The 23,764-nt window shown below is 43.7% G+C and overlaps 2 protein-coding genes across 4 annotated transcripts in view; one reads left to right on the forward strand and one right to left on the reverse strand.

Moving 5' to 3' along the window:
* The window catches only part of erp44 (endoplasmic reticulum protein 44), a 317,180-nt gene that overhangs the window by 218,044 nt on the left and 75,372 nt on the right, over positions 1 to 23,764 (forward strand). The window lies entirely within an intron of this gene.
* invs (inversin) overlaps positions 1 to 23,764 on the reverse strand; it is a 150,555-nt gene that overhangs the window by 125,030 nt on the left and 1,761 nt on the right. For both annotated transcript variants that reach the window (XM_055663137.1, XM_055663128.1), the window contains exon 2: positions 12,555 to 12,640. In XM_055663137.1, the coding sequence (XP_055519112.1) occupies positions 12,555 to 12,557 (3 nt within the window). In that variant the 5' untranslated portion in view covers positions 12,558 to 12,640. The remainder of the gene's footprint in view (positions 1 to 12,554; positions 12,641 to 23,764) is intronic.

Raw genomic sequence — 23,764 nt, forward strand, 5'->3', positions numbered from 1 at the left:
CTGTTTACTGAGTGTGATTGTGAGCTAATAATTACCTTCTAATTACCATCTTTTCTTAAAACTGCTGGCATCCCAAATTCCTCCATCACTCCAATGAAAAAGTGCAAGATTATAAAATAAAAATCACTAAAAAGCTCATAAATATTTATTCGTGTTCTATTGACAAAATTAACTGGGCAGAATTATTCCATTATATCATTTGTTATTTCACACTTGTACCCTTACCCTATTTCAATTTCCATTGCCTTTCATTAGTTTTTTGACCCTATGCACAGTTCAAATCTAAGATCACGAATGCTGGTAAAATAGTAGTCATGGTCACCAGGATACTATTCCAACTAATATCAAGAAACTATTCTCAGTGAACCACCACATTTTCACAATGAATGGCAATTTTCTAAGTGTCTGGCAATACGGCGGATTATTGACACCCAACAGCCAGGAGACATATCTAATTATTTCAAAAAAAGTGCATTCTGCTTTCATAGTAAACTCCAGTGCACTGAATATGCCTTAATTTCTACTTTCATGATGACCCCCCCTATGTCCAGCCTAAATGAGGGTTACCATGTATATTTTAGATTGAGTGATCTGACATAGCTTTCTAATCAAACACAATATTTTCAAACAACTGAAGAACATTAAAAAAAACACAATAAATGGAGTTCACGTCAAATGTATACATTAGATAAATTAAGTGCAGAGTCCAAATACTGTGGTCACTGAAACCAATCATTTTCAGTCTGAAGAAGGGGTTCAGCCCGAAACGTTGCCTATTTCCTTCGCTCCATAGATGCTGCTGCACCCGCTGAGTTTCTCCAGCTTTTTTGTGTACCTTCGATTTTCCAGCATCTGCAGTTCCTTCTTAAACATTTTGAGTGTGATATCTAATGCTCAGACACACTGGTGACCGGATATCGACTGCACAGTGTACTGTGGTTTATTCAATCATTTATAATCCTCCGACACATAGGTGGCGCTATTACATCTCCTCCCACCTTAATGAAAACGTTATCATGTTGACATTTTTTAATATAATAAAATGGTATGGATTTATTACAATCTTGTCTGATAGTTTATTTGTGTATATAACCTGAATAAAATGAGGGCATCATGCATATATGTTGCATATAAAATGATATGTGCATTTCACAAAATAAACTTCACAAATTAAACTTAACCACTGGGTTTCTCCTTTCTGGATATCTTCCCTGACCAAAAGTTTCTGACTGTTTAGAATCACATGGACTCATTTTTGATTGAGTCAAGCCTTCCTTTTGACCTACCATTCATAGATTCCAGTCCATCAGTCAATTTTGTTTGACTGTCAACTACACTTGAACCTCCAATTTCAGGCTGGTTCAAACTCTCACTATCTTCTTGTACCATGTCTGGTTCATCCGTTGGTACCTGTACTTGAGTGGTAACCAAATTATCTGACTCGTCTAATTGATCAGGTTGCAAACCTGTCTGTGCTTGCAAAGGCATGACATGGTCAATGTGTACTTTTCTCACCTTCCCACTTCCAAACATCTTGACCAAGTACGTCCGTGGTCCGCACTTTCTCACTGCTCTTCCAGGTAACCACTTTTTCCACTTGTGATGATGGTTTTTCCACCGTTACCTTCTGATTCAACTCAACTCTCCTTTCCTTTACTCTACTTCTGTCATGATATGCTTTTTGTTTCTCCAGTTTCTCTTCTACTGTTTGAGCCAAGTTTGGTTGCCTGGCGGTGTTGCACTTGAGAGGTCAAATACAAGGAGAAAATATATAATAAATGGCATGACCCATGACAACATTGATGTACAGAGGGATCATGGGATCCAAATCCATATCCCTGACAATGGCAACACAAGTTGATAAAATGGTAAAGAAGGCACATAGTCTCCTCGATTGCATTGAGTGTAAGAGTCCGGAAGTTATCCTGCAAATTTATAGGAGTTTCGGTTAGGCTGCATTTGGAGTATTGCAGACAGTGGGTTTATAATAGATGTCAGTCAATGGTCTGTCTCCTGTGATGGAGACGGTGACATCTAGAAACGGTTGGGGGATGTCGGAGATGGTTCAAGTATAATGTCGGAGATGGTCCAAGTCTCCCTACCGTTTTTAGATCTCACCGTCTCCATCACATGAAAGACTCTATCCCCTACTCACAATTCCTCCCTCTACGCTGCATCTCATCCAAGATGAGGTTTTCCATACCAGGTCATCGGAGATGTCCTCTTTCTTTAGGGAACAGGGGTTCCCCTCATCCATCATAGATGAGGCTCTCACTAGGGTCTCCGTGATATCCCGCAGCTCTGCTTTTGCTCACCCTTCACCCATTCGTAACAAGGACAGAGACCCCCTTGTCCTCACCTTCCACCCCATCAGCCATTGCGTACAGCACATAATCCTCCAACATTTCTGCCAACTCCAACGGGATCCCACTACTAGCCACATCTTCCCATCTCCACCCCTTTCCGCAGAGACTGTTCCCTCCGCAACTCTCTGGTCAACTCGTCCCTTCCCACCCAAACCACCCCTCCCCAGGTACTTTCCCCTGCAACCGCAGGAGATGCAACACCCGTCCCTATACCTCCCCCCTTGACTCCATCCAAGGACCCCGACAGTCTTTTCATGTGAAGCAGAGGTTCACTTGCACCTCCTCCAACCTCATCTACTGTATTCGCTGTTCCAAGTGTGGACTCCTGTATATCGGCAAGACCAAGCCGAGGCTCGGCAATCGTTTTGCTGAACACCTCCGCTCTGTCCGCCTAAACCTACCTGATCTCCCGGTTGCTCAACACTTTAACTCCCCCTCCCATTCGCACACTGACCTTTCTGTCCTGGGTCTCCTCCATTGTCAGAGTGAGACCCAGCACCTCATATTTTGCTTGGGTAGCTCACACCCCAGTGGTATGAACATTGACTTCTCTAACTTCGTAGCCCTTGCTTTCCTTCTCTCTCCATCCCCTCCCCCTTCCCAGTTCTCCAACCAGTCTGACTGTCTTTATCCACATTTTATCTCTGTACTGCCCACTCCCCAGATATCAGTCTGAAGAAGGGTCTCGATCCGAAACATCACCCATTCCTTCTCTCTAGAGATCTGCCTGACCCGCTGAGTTACTCCAGCATTTTGTCTATCTTAACTACATCTATAGTCTATTTATAAAAATAGTAATCGCCCTGTGTTTCCAAGATCAAAAAGGTTTTGTTATGGTGCTGTACTGGCAACTTTTAAAAAAAACCCCACAATTATTATTAGGAAAGCAAATGCTTAAATTTGTTTAAAATGCTTAAATCATTTCTCATCTGCACATCATCGAATAAACCAACATGGACCATCTGGGGGAATTACTAATTTTGATGAAAGATTTTCCCTATAAAACATACAAGATTTTACGTCCAAGAATATTCTGTGAAAAAAGCCAACGATTTTTAATCATGATCGGCAAAAGTTTTAAAGTGAATACATATAGGATCCCAAATAACCATTGCATGCACGTTTTAAAGTGAATACCTATAGCTTCCCAAATAACCAGTGCATGCAAGTTAAGCAACTTTTCAAGTCCACCTCAAAAGAAGTCAATTAAATAGAAATCAGCATAACATTTTTCATTCAGTTCATATAATTTGTAAAAGCACATCTTTTGCATAATAGATGCATAAAATAGGATCTTCTGTACAAAAATGAAGAGGGGCAAATGAATGAGATGCAAGAAGGAAAAAAAGATAGCTGGAATGCTTTACCATCCCTATAGTAACTCATCTCCACATATCCTGAGGCAAACGAGAGAGTGGTTAATTAAAACTTGTTGCTTTTTTTTTTAAACCTAATCTGACTGTCCAGTCCAATTTTTGATGGTTTAGATCCAAAGAAAAATGCTAATTTTTATGGCTTTAGGCCTCCCATAAAAAATACATAGTGCAAACCAATTTTTTTTTAAATGACTCAATCCAAGCACTAGAAATTTTATTTGCCATGGCTTATTAGATAATGTTTGTTTTGTAGATTTTGCACAACTGTGACATTCCATCTGTTACTGTGTGATTAATTGTATGGATATTAAGACCCAAAGGGCTAGCTAACATCATTAATCATATCTATTCTCAACAGCAGTCTGAAATTTCATGTAAGATGCGACCTCTTGTGCATTTCAAAATGGGATTGTGTATGTGTGTAGGGTAATTCTAGAGCTATAAGTAGATGGTTTTAGTTGGAAATGTGAGGGAAATAACACTGGTAAAATGAGCAAAAAAGTAATTTAAATAAGAATTAATAACACTTAAAATAAAAATACAATCCCCGAGACAAGTGTTCAATAGATGATGATATTGTTGATTTTATTTTCCTCTCTGAGCTCCATGTGCTCGATGTTTGAAGTGTGTAGATAGGTTCACGTAGCTGGAGCAGGAAAATTGAAGTAGTTCATGTCACACTGAGGGCCTAGAGAATGGAATGCGCGGAGGCGGCGGAGAGTGTCTGAGGTGTCTTGAACATAGGTAGGAAGGGATTTGACCAAGGGGGATAGGATGGAGTCAAGGTATGTGGAGATGAGTTCGGTTGGGCACGAACAGGCAGAGACAATGGGTCTACCGGGACAGTCAGGTTTGTGGATTTTGGGGAGAAGGTAAAAATGGGCCGTGTGGGGCTGGGGAACGATGAAGTTGGAGGCTCGGTCGGGCAGGGCGTGGGAGTTGATGAAGTCGGTGATGGTGCTAGAGATGGTGGCCTGGTGCTCGTCAGTAGGGTCATGGTCCAAGGGTAAGTATGCGGAAGGCAGACATGGGGGGAGATGGGAAGATGTGGATGAGTAAGATGTAGATCCAGGTGAAGAGAGTCAAGAGAGTCAAGAGTCAAGAGTCAATTTAATTGTCATTTGGACCCCTGGAGGTCCAAACGAAATGCCGTTTCTGCAGCCATACAATACACACAAATAGACCCCAGACACAACATAATTACATTTAACATAAACATCCATCACATAACTGTGATGGAGGCCAAAAAAAAACTTATCTCTCCACTGCACTCTCCCCCCCCCGATGTCAGAGTCAAAGTCGAAGCCCCCAGCTGGCGATGGCGATTGTCCCGCGGCCATTGAAGCCACGCCGGGTGGTGCGAGGTCGCACACCGGGTCTTGGTGTTGGAACCCCCGGTGTGCGCTCGTAAAGTCCCGCGGCCGTTCCAGCCGCGCGGGGCAATGGTGTTAGGCCCCGCTCCAGGAGCTCTTCGACCCCGCAACTCGGGCGGGGGAAGTCGCCGTTGCAGGAGCCCCGAAAAGCGGTCTCTCTCCAGGGAGCCGCGGGCTCCCGGTTCCCGCCGTCCGCAGACCCGCAGCAGCAGCCTCCGACCCAGCAGCAGCAGCGGCATCAGCAGCAGCAGCAGCAGCAGCAGCGGCAGCAGCAGCAGGCAGCAGCAGCAGCAGCAGCAGCAGCGCTCCTCCACCGCTCCACCCGCTCCGGTCTCGGCCAGCTCCGCGACGGTGAGGTAAGTCGGCACCTGAGTCCCCGGCTTCTTCCCGTTGGAGGCCGCTCCTCGTTGCGGCCTCAACGACACCTGAGACCCGACGAGAAAAGGTCGGGTCTCCAGTGCAGGGAGAGATTCAAAAGTTTCAAAAGAGGGGTTGATGGGCAGATGAGTTAAGTGGGGGAGAGGCGGTGGAAACAGTAACCAAGGCTGGAGTTGGAGAAAACAAAAAGGGTGCAAACGGTGGAAAGGAGACAAGGTTGGGAACGAGATGCAGAACCAGGGGGAGTGATGGTGGGTAAAAGAGAATGGTGGGGAGGGAGTGCTGAAAATGGGAGACCCAGGGTAGGGAGATGAGCAGATGGAGGAGTTTAAGGAAAGGAAAGAAACTGAGTGATGGGAATGGGGGAGTAGAAAGACAGGTGTGCAAGTGGGAATGCTGGGTGGTTGAGACGGAAGCAGAGGAAGGGTAACCTAAAATTGGAGAATTCAACGTTCATGCATTGGGCAGTGAGCTATATTTCCCCCCTCCTCTCATCTCTTCCTACCAATACTTGCAACACTCCCGACACCACCACTTTCATGGTTTCCAATTTTCTGACACCAAATGGCTCACTTCAGTCTTCAGTCATCTGTCTCCCAGGTGCTGCCTGGTCCGCTGAATTTCTATTGCGATTTGGGGTTTTTTAAACTCACGATTCCAGCATCTGCAATGTCGTGTCTCCAACTATTTCACGTTCCGTTACCAAAGTTGCTGCCATATACTTGACTTAACTTTATCTCATTCAGTTATTCCAATGTTGCACTTTAGTTTGCATGTTCTCTGGAGATGTTGCCTAGCCTGTGGAGTTACTCCAGCATTTTGTGTCTTTCTTTCTTTCTAGCATCTGCAGTTTCTTGTCATTGCACTACTTCAGACTGTTTGAAATCTTTGCACCATTCTGCCGTTTTGTGTTAATTGTTGTATTTATTGGTGTGTCTTTCATTGTTTTTTTCTTCAAGCTTCATGTAAACAAGAATTGGTGTATATGACAGTAAACTAATCCGGATCTGATCAGTTTTATAGATAGAGTTTGAAGGTTTTCACCCAGTGGTAATGAAGAACTAGGAAAATACTTCCATATCACGATGCTGTGTAAATTGGAGAGAAACCCAAACTTGTATTCCAATGCATCAATTGTAAATGTCATTTTTGACAACAGCGAATGCAACACAGAAACATAGAAAATAGGTGCAGGAGTAGGCCATTCGGCCCTTTGAGCCTGCACCGCCATTCAATACGATCATGGCTGATCATCCAACTCAGTATCCCGTACCTGCCTTCTCTCCGTACCCCATGATCCCTTTAGCCACAAGGGCCACATCTAACTCCCTCTTAAATATAGCCAATGAACTGGCCTCAACTACCCTCTGTGGCAGAGAGTTCCAGAGATTCACCACTCTCTGTGTGAAAAAAGTTTTCCTCATCTCGGTCCTAAAAGATTTCCCCCTTATCCTTAAACTGTGACCCCTTGTTCTGGACTTCCCCAACATCGGGAACAATCTTCCTGCATCTAGCCTGTCCACCCCTTAAGAATTTTGTAAGTTTCTATAACATTGGATCATTTGTGGCATTAATGAGTCCTAGTAACATTGAATTCACTGGTTCAAGTCATACGACGCACAAAAACTGTGATTATTGGAGACCAATCCCCTCACCACTAGGACATTGCAGCAAGATTTCTCAGGCCAGTGCATAAGACTCAATCATCTTTAATAGATTTATCAAAAACAACCTCTTGAACACGATTTGAAAAGTGAAAATGTTATTTGAGGTTTCACAAGTACACAAATAGTATTCTGAAAATTTAATAACTTAATAATGTCCCACTACTAGATAAAAAAAGAAATAGTAATGGACATGAAATTGACCCTGAATAATTGACCCTCAATGTAAACCACAAGTGTCAAAAACTTCCATCCATTTCCCTTTTCCTGTTATTGTTTAAATTTTGTGTCCATGTTATTCCGCTACTTTCCACTTAGTTTGCTATCTTCCACTTTCTTTACAATTAGATATGTCCAGCAAAAGAATATTATAAAAATAATTATACCACATAGCTGGATCATCCATCACTCTTAGCTCAACAAACTCAGATCAAGTCCACAAAAAACTATTTTCCTGCAAGTTTCACTCACCTATTCTATTTCAAATAATAGTTCTCTGTCCCTAATTATAGTTGATTCTCCATCCCCAGCATTTGCAATTTGTCTCTCTCCAGTTTAATTTGCCCCTCTCTATTTCCTCTCAATGTACTCTTAACACCAATTCATTGTTTCAGAAGACGAAAGTTTAATAATTTTACATTTTATATTTCTTTAAAAATGTTTTGGGTGCCAGTTTAATGTTAACTGCTTATACAATTCTTAAGCTACTTTTCATTATCTGCATTATTTTTTTCAATTCCTTCTGTGTTTTCCATAACCTTCCTTTTCATTAACCAAACATTGCCTCTACCATTTGTAATGTGCCTTTGTTTCCTTCATCATCCATGGAGTATTAGCTTTGAACACTATTTTTTATTTTCAAAATTCCCCACGCCACGGGCACCATGTAATCCCGTGCTACCTGCTCGGTGGTCGGATAGTCGGCGACTAAACCGTCTCCCCCACCTGGTTTGCCAGGTGAGGAGGGAGCTGTGGACTCCCAGCAGGATCAAAAACAAGACCTGTCAAAGGGCAGATGAGCTCCTAGCGAGCCAACTGTCGTACATAGCATTGTAAGGAATTGTGATCGTTGATAGTTTTCAACGATGATGATAATGAAGATCAATATCTGCCTTTAACCTGTACTTTAACTCTATTTCCCATTCTTCAGTGCTTTAATACTGCTTTCTCTTCCAAATTGCTTTTCAATATTCTTTGCTTAAATAACCAAAAAAAGTCATTCTCCATTCAGCATTCTTACTACAGGTGCACAACCTTTTATCCAAAAGCCTTGGGACCAGACACTTGTCGGATTTCGGACATTTTCAGATTTCCGAATGGAAGATTTTTAGCGTAGATTAGGTAGGTAGCGCGGGCGGCTTGAAAAGTCTGGAGCGACTGCCTCCTCCCCGGAGACCGGGGAATCATTGTAAATCATTGCATAAATGTTAGTCAGTTAGTTTGGAGGGATTTTATGTGGTGGTGGTGGGGTGGGTGGGTGAAGGGGTAAACTTTAATTCTTAGTCCCCTACCTGGTCGGCGACTCCCAACATCGCGGAGCTGGGGGCTCCGTCCGGCCGCGGGCGGCGCCGGTTGTAGCTCCGACCCCGGCAACTCGACCCCTGGCTGCGAGGCGCTCCAAATCCAGCGCCGCCCGCAGCCCCAGCTCCGCGAACGTTGGGAGAAGGCGGCCTCAGCGCCCTGGAGCTTACCGCACAGCGACCCGGTAAGGCATTGCCCGCTTCCCGCTGGTATCCCAGCGCTGCGACGCCGCCGACTCCCAACATTTGCGGAGCTGGGGCTGCGGGCGTCCGGTCGCGGGCGGCGCTGGATTTGGAGCGCCTCGCAGCCAGGGGTAGAGTTGCCGGGGTCGGAGCTACAACCAGCGCCGCCCGCAGCCCCAGCTGGGAGTTGGCGGCCACAGCGCTGCGGAGCTTACTGCACGGCGACCCGGTAAGGCATTGACCGCTCCCCGCCTCTCCGACCAGAATAGGGGACTAAGAATTAAGGTTTACCCCTTCAACCCCCCCCCCCCCCCCCCCCCCCTCACATAAAAGTCCTCCAAACTAACTGACTAACATTTAAGCAATGATTTACAGATGTTTAAGCGTCTCCCCGGTTTCCGGGGATGAGGCAGCCGCTACAATAGTACAGGCCTGGGTTGACCGTGGGTCGTTTCGGGTCAAGTTTGGCGCCAAACGCGAGCTTTGGTGTGCAGACGACATCCTGGAAAAATGGCCGGTTTTCGGAGTATTTCGGTTTCCGGAACACCGGATAAAAGGTTGTGCACCTGTATTGATGTTTCATGGCCTACAATAAATATAGTAAACTGTTCTTTTGTGGTCACAATGGACAGCTAGGTTGATCTTCTACACTACAGCACCCCATTCCAGTTGTCCTTCATTTCCAAGTACAATGTTAACTGTTTTAATGTTAACTGCACCACTTCAGACAACTTGCTTGAGAAGATTTTTATATCAGCTGCCAGAAATTCTGAACATTACCATGTTAATCAACCTTCTGATATTACTAGGTACACAAAGTTACTGGAGAAACTCAGCGGGTGCAGCAGCATCTATGGAGCGAAGGAAATAGGCGACGTTTCGGACCGAAACCCTTCTTTCCCTTAAAAGGGTCAGAGATTTGATTTCCTACCTCCACATAAAACCCCCTGCAATATAACTACTTCCCCTCACAATTCAAACTAGAGATTTAGATTCAGAACCATCTTGTACATGATTTTAACTAAATACCGTATCTTCAACCAATAGGTCTACATCCTCAACTTCTCTGTCAATCCTAAACTTGAGCGATAAGAACTACCCAATGCTGCCCTTCTTTCAATTACTATCTCTCCACAGCAATCCTATGCCACAATTTGTACTTAGAGCTCAGCAATTTTGTTAGCTGTCCCACGGGCATTGATATACACACCAATCAACATATCTTCATAATTTGTTTAAATTTTATTTTGTCTTGAGAATTCGGAGAATATTTCGAATCATACTGCTGTTTACATCTAATTTGAATAAAGTTTTAAGCTTGCAAAGCAGTATTTATTTTTTCTGTGCAAATTCCTTTTTTTCCCCCAATTACAATTTTTTTTAAGGTCTCAAGGTATTCAAATTTACAAAAATAATGAACGATATTTTCATTTACGCAACACAGCTATCAGCATATCAGTCCATGAAGTGATGCAAATGTTCTTATGCAAATAAGATGCGAATGTAGTTTTTTAGACTGTGGCTTTATACCCCAATAGGTTGAACAGGTTGTGGCTCTATCCTGCAAAATGACTGAGTAATTACCTTAAAACTTCCGTAAGCCATGGATTTCTTGGCAAACCATAGGCTTGATAAACCAGATTTTTTTTTTTTAATTGACTAGAAATGCATCACCACATTTTGATTTAATAAATATGTTGCGTGCGAAACATTCATGCCCACTCCTACCTATCACGAAATTGGCAATTCTTACATGTAATGTAGGATGCACATTTAATGCAAATCATGTTCGGAAACAGGATCTTAACAGTTCCCACCAGGATCTCTATGCTGACTGCTGGAAGCAAATTAGTACTTAAAGAAGTCTTTCCACTGCATCCACAGTAAAGCGCTAGAAATGAAAGCAAGGGAAAACAGATAGGGAGGGGGGGAGGATGGGTAGGGAGGAGAAGGGAGCAACATAGCTCTCTGCCGTCTGTATGAGCATGTTCCCCTCCATCCCTATGCAGTGAGCTAGCCCTTTCAACTTCTGCTTCACTTGATTCCAAGCCACTGTGAGAAGGTAGCTAATAAACAGGTCAATAATTGCTACACACAGGTCACAAGGGATTGAGATTGCTCAAGGACGTTGTAAGGCAAAGTTAGAACACATTGTCCAGGCCTTTCGCAGCACAGTGAAGAAGCTTAAATTGCCATCTCATTTGTAAGCATTGTGCAATGAACTCTAATTTCTTCTGTGTATGTTTTTCCAAAAACACCAATTTCTTATCGCAGTGGAGGAAATACGTGCTGCATGAACTGCACCAACATTAACTTAACAATGTCAAGTAAATATCAGCAGCACTGAAGTCAAATCATACACTGACATGAATGCTACAAGACTGAGTAATTACCTAAAAACGTCTGTAATTTTTCTAATGGTTCTTCATTCGTGGTTACTGATGTGATCGATTGTGCACAATTAGCTCAAAAGAATATCAGAATAATTTTCAAGCTATTGCTTTATTTGCAGTAGACATGCAAAACAGTTTAACAATTCCAATAAGGAATGCCTGCAAAGTTACTTTGTCCACAGAGATGATTAGAAGAAATATACATTAGCATATACTGATGACATTAGATGAACAGGCGCAGCAGGCAATTTGTGCAGAGCATCAACACACAAAGGCACTAGGCCAAATAGCCTGTAAATACTTCTCAAATAAACCAATGGAGACTGTTATTTCAAGTCTCTTCAGATTAAGTACACCAAGTACCTTTCTAACCAAGTTATAGATTTGTGTTTATAGTATCACCTTACCCAAGTAGCAATGGGTCTTGCAAATAGACCGCAGAAACAAGGAACTGCAGATGCTGGTTTACATAAAAGAACACATAGTGCTTGAGTAATTCAGCAGTGCTGACAGCATCTTTGGAGAATATGGATAGGTGACGTTTGAGGTCAGGACATTTTTTAGCCTCTCCTTTCACCTTCGGCTCATCATGCAGCATCTAGAAGGTCACCTCACACATATTTCCTATACTGAGTAACCCCAGAAACCGGATTTCAGCACACCAAATGTGTAGGAAGGAACTGCAGATGCTGGGCTGGTTTACACCGAAGATAGACATAAAATGCTGGAGTAACTCATCTCTGGAGAGAAGGAATTGGTGATGTTTTAGGTCAAAACACGTCATTGTATCAATACTTCATAATTTTCAACACCACCAAAAAGCACCAAACCTTTGATCAATTGCAACATTATTCATTAGAAATTCATCAAAAATAACCTTACGATAGTGCTGTGGAACACTCTCCTGGCGAATCTGTGTTTGATTGTGCAAGATTAAGAGTGTGTTCTAGCGTCAAAATGGGATACCGGCATTAAATAACCCTTGTACATCAACAGGCATTACAATCCATCTGCCCAACATACATTTGTTGATTATGTATCAAATGCACACTCATGCCTCAAATGCCATTTCGAACGGTACAACATACATAAATTACAAAAATCATACACTGTGAAAATGAATTTGATAGACGCCCATGACATTAGACATTTGATGCCCATGATGACATTAGACATTAGAATATACATATTCAATTAGAGCTATATTGCTTCAATAAAGCAGCATTTCGTTATAAAAGTGCAATAATTGACTTTTTACATAAATAACATAAAACAAAGAATGATAAGAATGATGGGCTTACCATGGCTGGTATATCTTTTATCTATCCAATTGAAAGCATTTGATGTTTGATGATCGTCCAGAAGGTGCTGTCACCAATCTTTAAAACTGTTTTAAATAATTTTGAAAAAACATTTCAACATTTTAACAACAATATGTAAATAATGGGCCATTAATGACAGTAAAAAAAAGAAAAATTGCAATGTACATTTAACACATATATAAAACATGATCAATCACCAGCATACAATTTTCATTGCCTTTCTCCCATGTGATGATCCTTGCTCACACAAGACAAAAAAATCTACCGAAAAGAATTATTCTGCTGCCAAAACATCTAATTAATAATTAATACTAATCAGGTTCATGTGGGTCTAATGAAATATATTTCATATTGTTAGTAAATTTGTACATCCTATATGTCATTTTACTTTTTAACAATGTAAATTTTCATTAAATACTCCACCTTTCACTCAAAATTAATCTTTGTTTTATTTTCCAAATATGAACAGGAGAAGAATTTGTCATACAAGGATGCCATTAAATTGCAATTTAAAAAAATCGAGTAGCTTGCTAAAAAATAACAGCTGATCATATTTTAACTGTCCAATTTGTTTGGCGTTTTGGGAAAAAACTCTGTGAATGAACGGAAGCCAATCTTTTACCTCAATCTTGAAGTTTAATGCTAATTCATGCAAACTGCATGTTCAGATCGAACAACTATCCAACAAATCAACTAATTGGGGCAAAAACCTGAATGAGAGGCAATTTACAAGGCTGTTGCCGGGCCTCGGGATCCTGAGCTATAGCGGAGAGGTTGGGCAGGCTCGGACTTTATTCCTTGGAGAATGAGGTTGGGTTCTGTAAATTGTCCCTAGTGTGTAGGATAGAATTAGTGTACCGGCATCGCTTGTCAGTGCAGACTTGGTGGACGAAAGGGCCTGTTTCCACACTGTATCTTTAAACTAAGATTAGATCATACTATACATGAATACGATCAAGGCAAATTCAAGTACGATAGAGCAAAGGGGATAGAAACATAGAAACATAGAAATTAGGTGCAGGAGTAGGCCATTCGGCCCTTCGAGCCCGCACCGCCATTCAATATGATCATGGCTGATCATCCAACTCAGTATCCCGTACCTGCCTTCTCTCCATCCCCCCTGATCCCCTTAGCCACAAGGGCCACATCTAACTCCCTCTTAAATATAGCCAATGAACTGGCCTCAACTACCCTCTGTGGCAGAGAGTTCCAGAGATTCACCACTCTGTGTGAAAAAAGTTCTTCTCATGGATGATACAGATTGTGTCAAACTAAACTAAATGAAACTAAAATGTAAACGTTAGTCACTCCTCTCTGGGAAGGAGTCGTCGTTGGCATCCGTCCAGCTGCGAGAGATAATGGTGCAGCTTTGACATTGTTCTGCTTGGAGAGAGTAATGTTACATTTCTTGCTGCGGCTGCTGAGGCCTTTCCTTGACAGGCAGACCCTCCCACAGCTTCCACAGGTGACGTTGTCTCTGGCTGTTGGATTTGGAAGTGTGTTACTGTTGCTACTGGTAATTTTGTGGCGTTGGTGCCTGGCCTGCAGGCTGTCATTGTGCTTCATACCAGCCTCAAAGCCCTTTCTCCACCTCCCCCGTTTGTCAGCAGATGCTTTCCAGTTGTCACTGTCAATGTTAATATTTGTCATATCTCTTTTAATTATATCCCTGTAACGAAGATCTTGGCTGCCATGCATTGGCGACCTCCCCGGATACATCCGTTTTCCATCCTGTGTACATGTCCAAGCAAGTCAAGTCAAGTCAAGTTTATTTGTCACATACACATACGAGATGTGCAGTGAAATGAAAGTGGCAATGCTCGCGGACTTTTGTGCAAAAGACAAACAACAAAACAACCAAACAAATTATAAACACAATCATAACACACATATTCTTTTACATAATAAGTAATAGAAGGAAAAACGTTCTGTAGAGTTAGTCCCTGGTGAGAAAGGCGTTTACAGTCCGAATTGCCTCTGGGAAGAAACTCCTTCTCAACCTCTCCGTTCTCACTGCATGGCAACGGAGGCGTTTGCCTGACCGTAGCGGCTGGAACAGTCCGTTGCAGAGGTGGAAGAGGTCTCTCATGATTTTGTTTGCTCTGGAGTTGCACCTCCTGTTGTATAGTTCCTGCAGGGGGGTGAGTGAAGTTCCCATAGTGCGTTCGGCCGAACGCACACTACTCTCTGCAGAGCCTTCTTGTCCTTGGCAGAGCAATTCCCGAACCAGATGGTAATGTTCCTGGACAAGATGCTTTCCACCGCCGCTGCGTAGAAGCACTGTAGGATCCTCGGAGACACTCTGAATTTCCTCAATTGAGGTGGTAAAGGCGCTGCCTTGCCTTACTCACCAGTGCTGAGGCGTGTGATGACCATGTCATATCCTCAGAGATGTGGACTCCCAGATATTTAAAACAGTTCACCCTATCCACAGGATCCCCATTTATACTCAATGGAGTGTACGTCCTCGGATGATGTGCCCTCCTAAAGTCCATGATCAGCTCCTTCGTTTTTTTGATGTTCAAGAGGAGGCTGTTCTCCTGGCACCAGAGTGCTAGATCAGCCACCTCCTCCCGGTAGGCCTTCTCATCATTGTCTGAGATCAGGCCCACCACCACAGTGTCATCAGCAAACGTAATTATTGAATTGGAGCTGAACCTAGCCACACAGTCATGTGTGTACAGGGAGTACAATAGGGGGCTGAGGACGCAACCCTGGGGCGATCCTGTGCTCAGGGTGAGGGACTTCGATGTATTCCCTCCCATCTTGACTACCTGGGGCCTGGCGGTGAGAAAGTCCAGGACCCAGGCACACAGGGAGGTGTTGAGCCCCAATTGCAGTAGCTTCCCGGCCAGTCTGGTGGGGACTATCGTGTTGAAGGCTGAACTGTAGTCTATGAACAGCATCCTCACGTAGCCCCCCTTCTGGCTGTCCAGATGGGAGAGAGCGGTGTGCAAGACCTGGGAGACCGCATCGTCCATGGACCTGTTCGGACGGTATGCAAACTGCAACGGGTCCATGTTCCGAGGGAGGAAGGCGCAGATGTGATTCTTCACCAGCCTCTCAAAGCATTTCATGACTACCGAGGTAAGGGCCACCGGACAGTAGTCATTCAGGCAGGCTGGGGAGACATTTTTTGGTACCGGTACAATGATGGACTTGACTTCCTACAGGTGCTCAAAAAAGTTCTTCCTTGAAGAAATGCAAGGTTAGGATAATGTTGGGAATAGCTCTTGTCACACATTGAGCCAAGGAATGGGTGACGTTTCGTTGTCTGAAGAAGGGTCTTGACCCGAAACATCACCCATTCCTTCTCTCGAGAGATGCTGCCTGTCACGCTGAATTACTCCAGCGTTTTGTGTCTGTCCCAGTTACCGTGTGCGCCACAGGGAACAATAGAATACTTGAGAAATGAAAGCAGCTTCTTAAACTTGTGACAAGAGCTATTCCCAACATTATCCTAACCTTGCATTTCTTCAAGGAAGAACTTTTTTGAGCACCTTTTTTTTTATTTTTTTTTTTTAAAACTTCTTCCCGCAACAACGGTTGCAGCAGAGTATCTGTTCAGTTGACAAAAGGATTTTGTCTGTGTCTTGAGATGCCTACTGTAGGAAGTCAAGGTTTCAGATGCACGGGGGTAGGCAAGGATCACCTCATGATAGACCTGGCATAAAGCTAATGATCTAACTCCCAATCTTCAATTTTTCTTTCTTAATTGACCACAAATTACACATATCTAGAAGACAACAATGTGATTAAAGACCAAATAATTCAATGTTCGTTCCTTTGGATTATAGGATTCACAAGCGGAATACGAGGAAGTTGTTCTTCCAGTTTGCATGTGTTGCAGTAGTAGAGTTGCTGCCTTACACTGCGTTAGATCCTGACTACGGGTGCTGTCTGCACAGAGTTTGTATGTTCTCCCTATGACCGCAAGTGTTTCCTCCGAGTGCTCAGGTTTTCTACAACATTCTAAATACGTGCAATCTTGTCATTTAATTGGTCTCTGTAAATTGTCCTTAATGAGTTGGACTAGAACTAGTGTACGGGTGATCGTGGGTTAGTGTGAACTCAGTGGGCCAAAAGGCCTGTTTCTACGCTGCATCTCTAACCTAAACTAAAACCAGATTATCCTGACGCATTCAAGGTGAATTTCATCGTCAATATTTGCCTTAGCAAATGATGGCTCAATATATGGGAAATATCTACAATATTTGATTCCACATACTGCATTTCCCGATCCAACATATTCACCGGCAATTCCGCCAGCTCCAATGCGATCCCACCAGCAGACAAATTTTGCTCCCTCCACCTCTTTCTGCATTCAGCATAAACCATTCACTCCATGACACCTGGATTGCTCATCCATCACCACCCACTCATCCCTCCCTTTCCCCAGGCACTTTCTCCAGCATCCGCAGGAGGTGCAAAACCTGTTCCTATATCACTTTCCACATCTCCATTCAGGGAGCTAAACAGCCCTTCCAGTTCACTAAGTGGGTGAACCTGTTCACAAGAGGCACAACACACGGGGACATTTGCATTCCATGCTTCCCTCCCTTTCTCACTGTCTCCCACATTCTCTCTTCCAGTACCTTAGGTGTAACAATCTTACTGTAGGACTTGTCGAGGAACGACTCAGTTTCTCGGACGAACCTGAGGAATTCGCTGGTCTTTAATCACATTGTTGTCTTCTAGATGTGTGTAATTTGGCTGCTGTGTTTTCTACACAGAGCAGTTGCTGAGTAAGGATGCTGTCTGCGCGGAGATTGAAAGTTCTCCTGTGACGGCGTGGGTTTTCTCAGTGTGCTCCGGTTTTCTCACACATCCCAAAGATACATAGGTTTGTAGGTTAATTGGCTTCTGTAAATTGCTGCTATTGTGTCGGACATAGAGCTGGTGTACAGGTGATCGATGGTGAGTGTGGACTTTTTGGGCCGAGTGTTCTATTTCCACGCTGCATCTCTAAACTGAACTAAACTAAAACTACATTTTGTATAGTTTTTTGTTGTCCATGTATACTGAGGTACAGTTTTTTTGTTGCATGCTATCCAGTCAGCGGAAAGACTGCACATAACAATCAAGCTGTCCACAGTGCACAGATAAAGGGAATAACATTTAGTGCAAAATAAAGTTCAGTAAAGTCCGATTAAAGATAGTCCAGGGGTCTCCAATGAGATGGGAGCTCAGGGCTGCTCTCTAGTTGTGATAGGGTGGTTCAGTTGGATGACAACACTGGTAAGAAACTGTCCCAGAAACAGGAGGTATAAGTTTCCCCATCTTGCCTCTTGCCTGATGGGAGAGGGGAGAAGAAGGAATGTCAAAGGAGAGACTCGTCCTTGATTATGCTGGTGGACTTGCCAAGGCAGTGTGAAATGTAGATGTAGTCAATGGAAGAAAGATTGTTTTGCGTGATGATCTGGTCTTCGTCCACAACTCTCTGCAATTTGTTCCAGTCTTGGATTGAGCTGTTCCCAAACCATGATGTGATGCATCCTGATAAATGTTTTCTACAGCGCATCTGTAGAGGTTGGTGAGAGTTGTTGGAGACATGCTGAACTTCCTAAGCCTTTTAAGGAAGTTGAGGCATTGGTGTGCTTTCTTGGTCATTGCACCAAGCAAGAAATTAATTGATCTACAGGAAGATTTGCTCCAAAATTAAAATCCCCAGCCATCTTGCTCCTTCTGATCTTCCCAGCTCTTTCAAGCACACCCTGTTCTTTCACTCAGCATCAGCCAGGTCCTTTCTACTCAGCCAGAGAGATGAACTCGAGCAAGAAATGGTACACCCATATCCTCTAACTTCATCTACTGGATTTGATGCTCCAAACGTGTCTTCATTTACATCGTCGGTTCACTGAACATTTGCACACTGTTCACATAGCCCTGCTGGATCTTCAGGTTGCTAATCATTTTCTCTCCCCTTCCCATTCCAGCCTTTTTGGTCATTCCATTGCCAAAGTAATGCCACATACAAAAAGGAGGAATAGCACCTCAAAATCCATTTGTGTAGATTACACCCCAACTGTGCAAGACATTGAATTCTCAATTTTTATATATCAATCCTGCCCCCCCCCCCCGCCCAACCTCCCCTTTCTACTCTGTGCCCCATTGGGTGCGTGACAATTTCTCCCAATATTCCGCCCACTCTCCCCCACCCCATTCCACCTATAGCTTCACATTTCATTCCTCTTCTCTAATTATCTTACACCCTTTTCATCTCCTTTTAATCTTTATCCTTTGTCCACCCATTTGCCAATTAAAATGCCCCCTCACCCATATCCACTTATCACCTAGATAGTCGCAAATCGCTGAAGAAATTCAGCAGGCCAGGCACCCTCTTGAGAGAAAAAGAATGGGTGATGTTTTGTGTTGTAACCTTTCTTCAGACTGAAAGTAGGGGTGGGTGTGAAGAGTTAGGGATGAGAGAAAACCAGGACCAATCAGGGCCAGCCCCAAATGAACTAGAGTGGAGGAATGTGCATGGGGGGGGGAGAGAGTAAAGGCACAAGTTAGAGAATGAGTTGGATGTGGATCACTTATCCCACCAAATCACCCCCTTTCTAGCTATTTTCTCCAGCCAATAACCCCCCCCCACCTCCCTTTGTCCCACCCCATTTTTCTTTCCCAGCTTTGTACCGCCTTCTTCAATCAGTCTGAAGAAGGGTCCAGACACAAAACATCACATCTATTTCCCTCCACAGATACTGCCTGACCAGCTGAGTTCTTCCAGCAGATTGGGCTTCGCTTAAAATTCCAACATCTGCAGTTTCTCGTGTCTCCATGATTTTATGAAAGTGCAAAAATGTTTGGCAAAATGAGTAGACTTTGGTGACTATTTTCATCAGTGCTGAAAATAGGGAACCAACAATTTGAATTTCTACAAAAGCATTCAATGAGGTGCCATCTAATTTATTGACCAAAGGGTAATGGCAAGCGATTGGTTAAATGACGAAAACAAATTTGATTTGAAAAGCGTTAAACAGCAGAGTGCTGCAAGAATTACTGCTCAGCTTTATAACATATACATTAATATCTACTCATGTACCGTTGTGAAGTTTCCTAACAAGTATAGCAAACTGTGAGCAAGATCAAAGAGCTTGCAAAGAGGAATTGAACTGGTGAGCTAGCTAAAAAGATGATAGATAAGCACGATGTGGAGATATTTAAGCACTCGTTGTAATGAACCACCTTATCATGGGTTTTAGTTATAGGGCACAGACCTCGGCTCGCACCACCTCCCTGGCCTCTTACAGCCACACCATCTGGTTGACACGGCTCACTCACATTGTTGCCCCTGGGGGCACCACTTTCTTCAGGACGCTGCCATCGACAGAGCGGGTTCAGTCACCATGGGGCTCCCTCCCCTCTCATCAGCTTCCTCCTCTGGTTCTGTTAGCTATTGTTTTTTCCGCTCCCAACTCCACTGCTGCCGCCTCCTCCTCCTCCCGTCGCTTTGTCCACTCCTCTGCTGCCTGCTCCTCCTTCTACCCCAGATTCACCGACATCTTCCAAGGTGGAGTATGTCAGTGACTCCAGGGGATAAGGAGAAAGAGGAGGCGGCGGTGGTGGGGGAAGGAGAGAAGGAGGAGGAGACAATGGTGGAGCAGACAAAGCGATGGTCGACAGGAAGAAGTGACAGCTGGTGAGAGGGGAGGGAGCCCCATGGTGAGTGACCCCGTCCTGTCGACAACCCAAAGAAAGTGCTGCCGGCCAGGGTCTACAAGGTGAGGAGCGGCAACAACAACCGTATCAAGTGGACTGTGCAGCAGCTGGTGAAGAAGGGTTTGCTGGTGCTGGAAGGACCCGACCTAAAATGTCACCTATTCATGTTTACCAGAGGGCTTACTGCACTTAGTAGGAAAAGTTAAAAAAATACCTAAGTGATGTGTAACTATTAAATGCTGATATTCAAAGAGTCCTGGGTGACCTCATGTACACGGCAAAGCTAGCCTGCAGATAGTTTATATGGACATAAAGGGCGTTGCCCTTTATTGCTAAGAGGAAGGAACAGAAAATTAGAGAAAATTAGAGAATTTCGCTATTAATGTCCAAGTTAGTGAGTCTTTAGTCTGGGGAAAGGGAAATGAGAGATATAGACGGTGATATAGAGAGATAGAGAACAAATGAATGAAAGATATGAAAAAGTGATGCTGATCAAGGAGAGCTGGAACCCACAAAGGTCCATTGTTGGCTGGGAGCTAGGTGATAACGAGCTTATACAGACAGTGAAACTAAACAGGATGACAGTGAAACTAGTACAACGACAAGGGTGGGGGAGGGACGGAGAGAGAGAGAGAGAGGGATGCAAGGGTTACTTGAAGTTAGATTAAAATTGTCATACCACTGGGTTGTAAGCCGCTTAAGCGAAATATGATGTGCTGTTCCTCCAATTTGCATTTAGCCTCACTATGACAATGGAGGAAGTCCAGGACAGAAAGATCAGTGTGGGAATAAGTTAATAATAATAATAATAATATATTTTATTGTCATTGCACATCAGTGCAACGAGATTTAGTATGTAGCTTCCAACCGATGTAAAAGAAAAGTAAAATAAATAAATAAGATGTGTGACGTGACCATCCGAGGGAGACTGTCCAGGGGGGATGGGGGGCAGTGTTTGGCAACTGGGAGATCACGCAAGCCAAGGTGGATTGAGCGAAGGTATTCAGCGAAACGATCGCCCAGGCTGTGCTTGGCCTCACCAATATATAGGAATCCACACCTGGAACAGAGGATACGGTAATTGGAGGAAGCGCAAGTGAACATCTGCCTCACCTGAGAGGACCGTCATGGTCTCTGGACAGAGTCGAGGTAGGAGATACAGGGACTGGTGTTGCATCGCCTGTGGTTACAGGGCTACATACCTGGGAGGCGGTGATTTGGGTGGGATGGGATGCGTTAACCAGGGAGTTACGGAGGGATGGGTCTCTGTGGAAAGCTGAAAGGGGTGGAGATGGGAAGATATGACTAAACATTGGAGGATTATGTGTTGTATGCGACAACTGATGGGGTGAAAGGTGAGGACTAGGGGGACTGTTCCTGTTGCAACTAGGAGGGAGATTGAGCAAGAGCTGTGGGAATCTGAGGAGCCACGTGTGAGGGCCTCATCTATGATAGAAGAGGAGAATCCACGTTCCCTACAGAATAATGAAATCTCGAATGTCCCGGTATGGAACACCTCACCTTGGGCGCAGATGCGATGTAGACGGAGGAATTGGAAGTATGAGATAAGAGTCTTTGCAGGAGGCGGGGTGGGAATGCCATGTACAGTTCTGGTCTCCTTACTTTGCGACTGCCTTTCAGCAGTGCAGAAGATGTTCAGTAGATCATTTTTTCATAATGAAAGGAGTCACAAGAAACTGCAGATGACAAAATCTTGAGCAAAAGAAAAGTGTTGGTGCAACTCAGTGGATCAGACGGCACCTGTGGAGGAAAGGAACAGGTGGTGTTTCATCAGGTCCCTTCTTCAGACTAATAGTAGTAGGAAGGAGAAATCTGGAAAATCCCTGGTCCTGGATTAGACCACGTAACAGCACCAGCTCAACAATTTCCAGGTCAAAGCAGCACAATTTAGCAACAATCCTCCAACTACTACTACCCTCAAAGCTGGTTATTAGTTACCGCATATGCACCATCTAGAAAATGTTTCACAGTTATCAACTTTGGTAACTCGGAGAATGTCTCAAACGCACAACCTCTACCATCTCGAAGACAAGGGCAGCAAGTGCATCAGAAAATCACCAACTAAAGAATCCTCCCCGATGCAGACATTATACGTCCATGTTACAATATCACTGCTCCTTCATCGTGGCGGAATCTAAATCATGGAACTCCCCATCTATTACATCTTTTCACTGCTCTTCAGTAAGGCAAGTGAACAGGATAGAGCTTCTAACCCTATTTCCATTAATGATATTTACAACACTTACCTATTTACTCATTAATGGTACACAGTTCTTAAAGAAAAAGCAACAGCCAATATACTACCTATAGGTTAGTTTGTCAAATCCAGGGCAATTTGATTCCAAAATTTGCTCGGTAATAGAAGCAAAGAATGTTGGTGGAGTGTTGTTTTAGGGACTGGAAGGGTGTGACCAGTGAGGCACCACTGGGATCAGTGGACCCTTACAGTGTATAATATACATCAACAATTTTGGTAGGATTTTAAGACATTTGCAGGTTACAGTGAAAAAAAATGTTGGTGGTGGCGACAATGAGAAGAGTCCAAGACCACAGCAACATACAGAAGGGTTGATATGATCGGCAAAACAACAGCAGATGGTATGTAACCCTGGAATTATTTGAGGATGTAACAAGAAGAATGGATAAGGGAGAGCCAGTGGATGTAGTGTATCTGGACTTTCTAAAAGCCTTTGACAAGGTCCCACACAAGGGATTAGTGTACAAAATTAGAGCACATGGTATTGGGGGTAGGGTATTGACATGGATAGAGAACTGGTTGGCAGACAGGAAGCAAAGAGTAGGAATTAACAGGTCCTTTTCAGAATAGCAGGCAGTGACTAGTGGGGTGCCGCAAGGCTCAGTGCTGGGACCCCAGTTATTTACAATATATATTAACGATTTAAACAAGGGAATTAAATGTGACATCTCCAAGTTTGCGGATGACACAAAGCTGGGTGGCAGTGTGAGCTGCAATACGGATGCTATGAGGCTGCAGGGTGATATGGATAGGTTGGATGAGTGAGCAGATGCAGTATAATGTGAATAAATGTGAGGTTATCCACTTTGGTGCCAAGAACAGGAAAGCAGATTACTATCTGAATGGTGTCAGATTAGGAAAAGGGGAGGTGCAATGAGACCTGGGTGTGATAGTACACCAGTCACTGAAAGTAAGCATGCAGGTACAGCAGGCAGTGAAGAAAGCTAATGGCATGTTGGCGTTCATTGCGAGAGGTTGCGAGTTTTGGAGCAAGGATGTCCTACTACTGTTCTACAGGGTCCTGGTGAGACCGCACCAGGAGTATTGTATGCAATTTAGGTCTCCTAACTTGAGGAAGGACATTATTGCTATTGAGGGAGTGCAGCGTAGGTTCACCAGGTTAATTCCCAGGATGGTGGGACTGACATATAATAAAAGAATGGGTCGACTGGACTTGGATTCACTGGAATTTTCGAAGGATGAAAGGGCATCTTATAGAAACATATAAAATTCTTAAAGGATTGGA

This window comes from Leucoraja erinacea, chromosome 2 (genome assembly GCF_028641065.1).
Source record: "Leucoraja erinacea ecotype New England chromosome 2, Leri_hhj_1, whole genome shotgun sequence".
NCBI lineage: Eukaryota > Metazoa > Chordata > Chondrichthyes > Rajiformes > Rajidae > Leucoraja > Leucoraja erinaceus.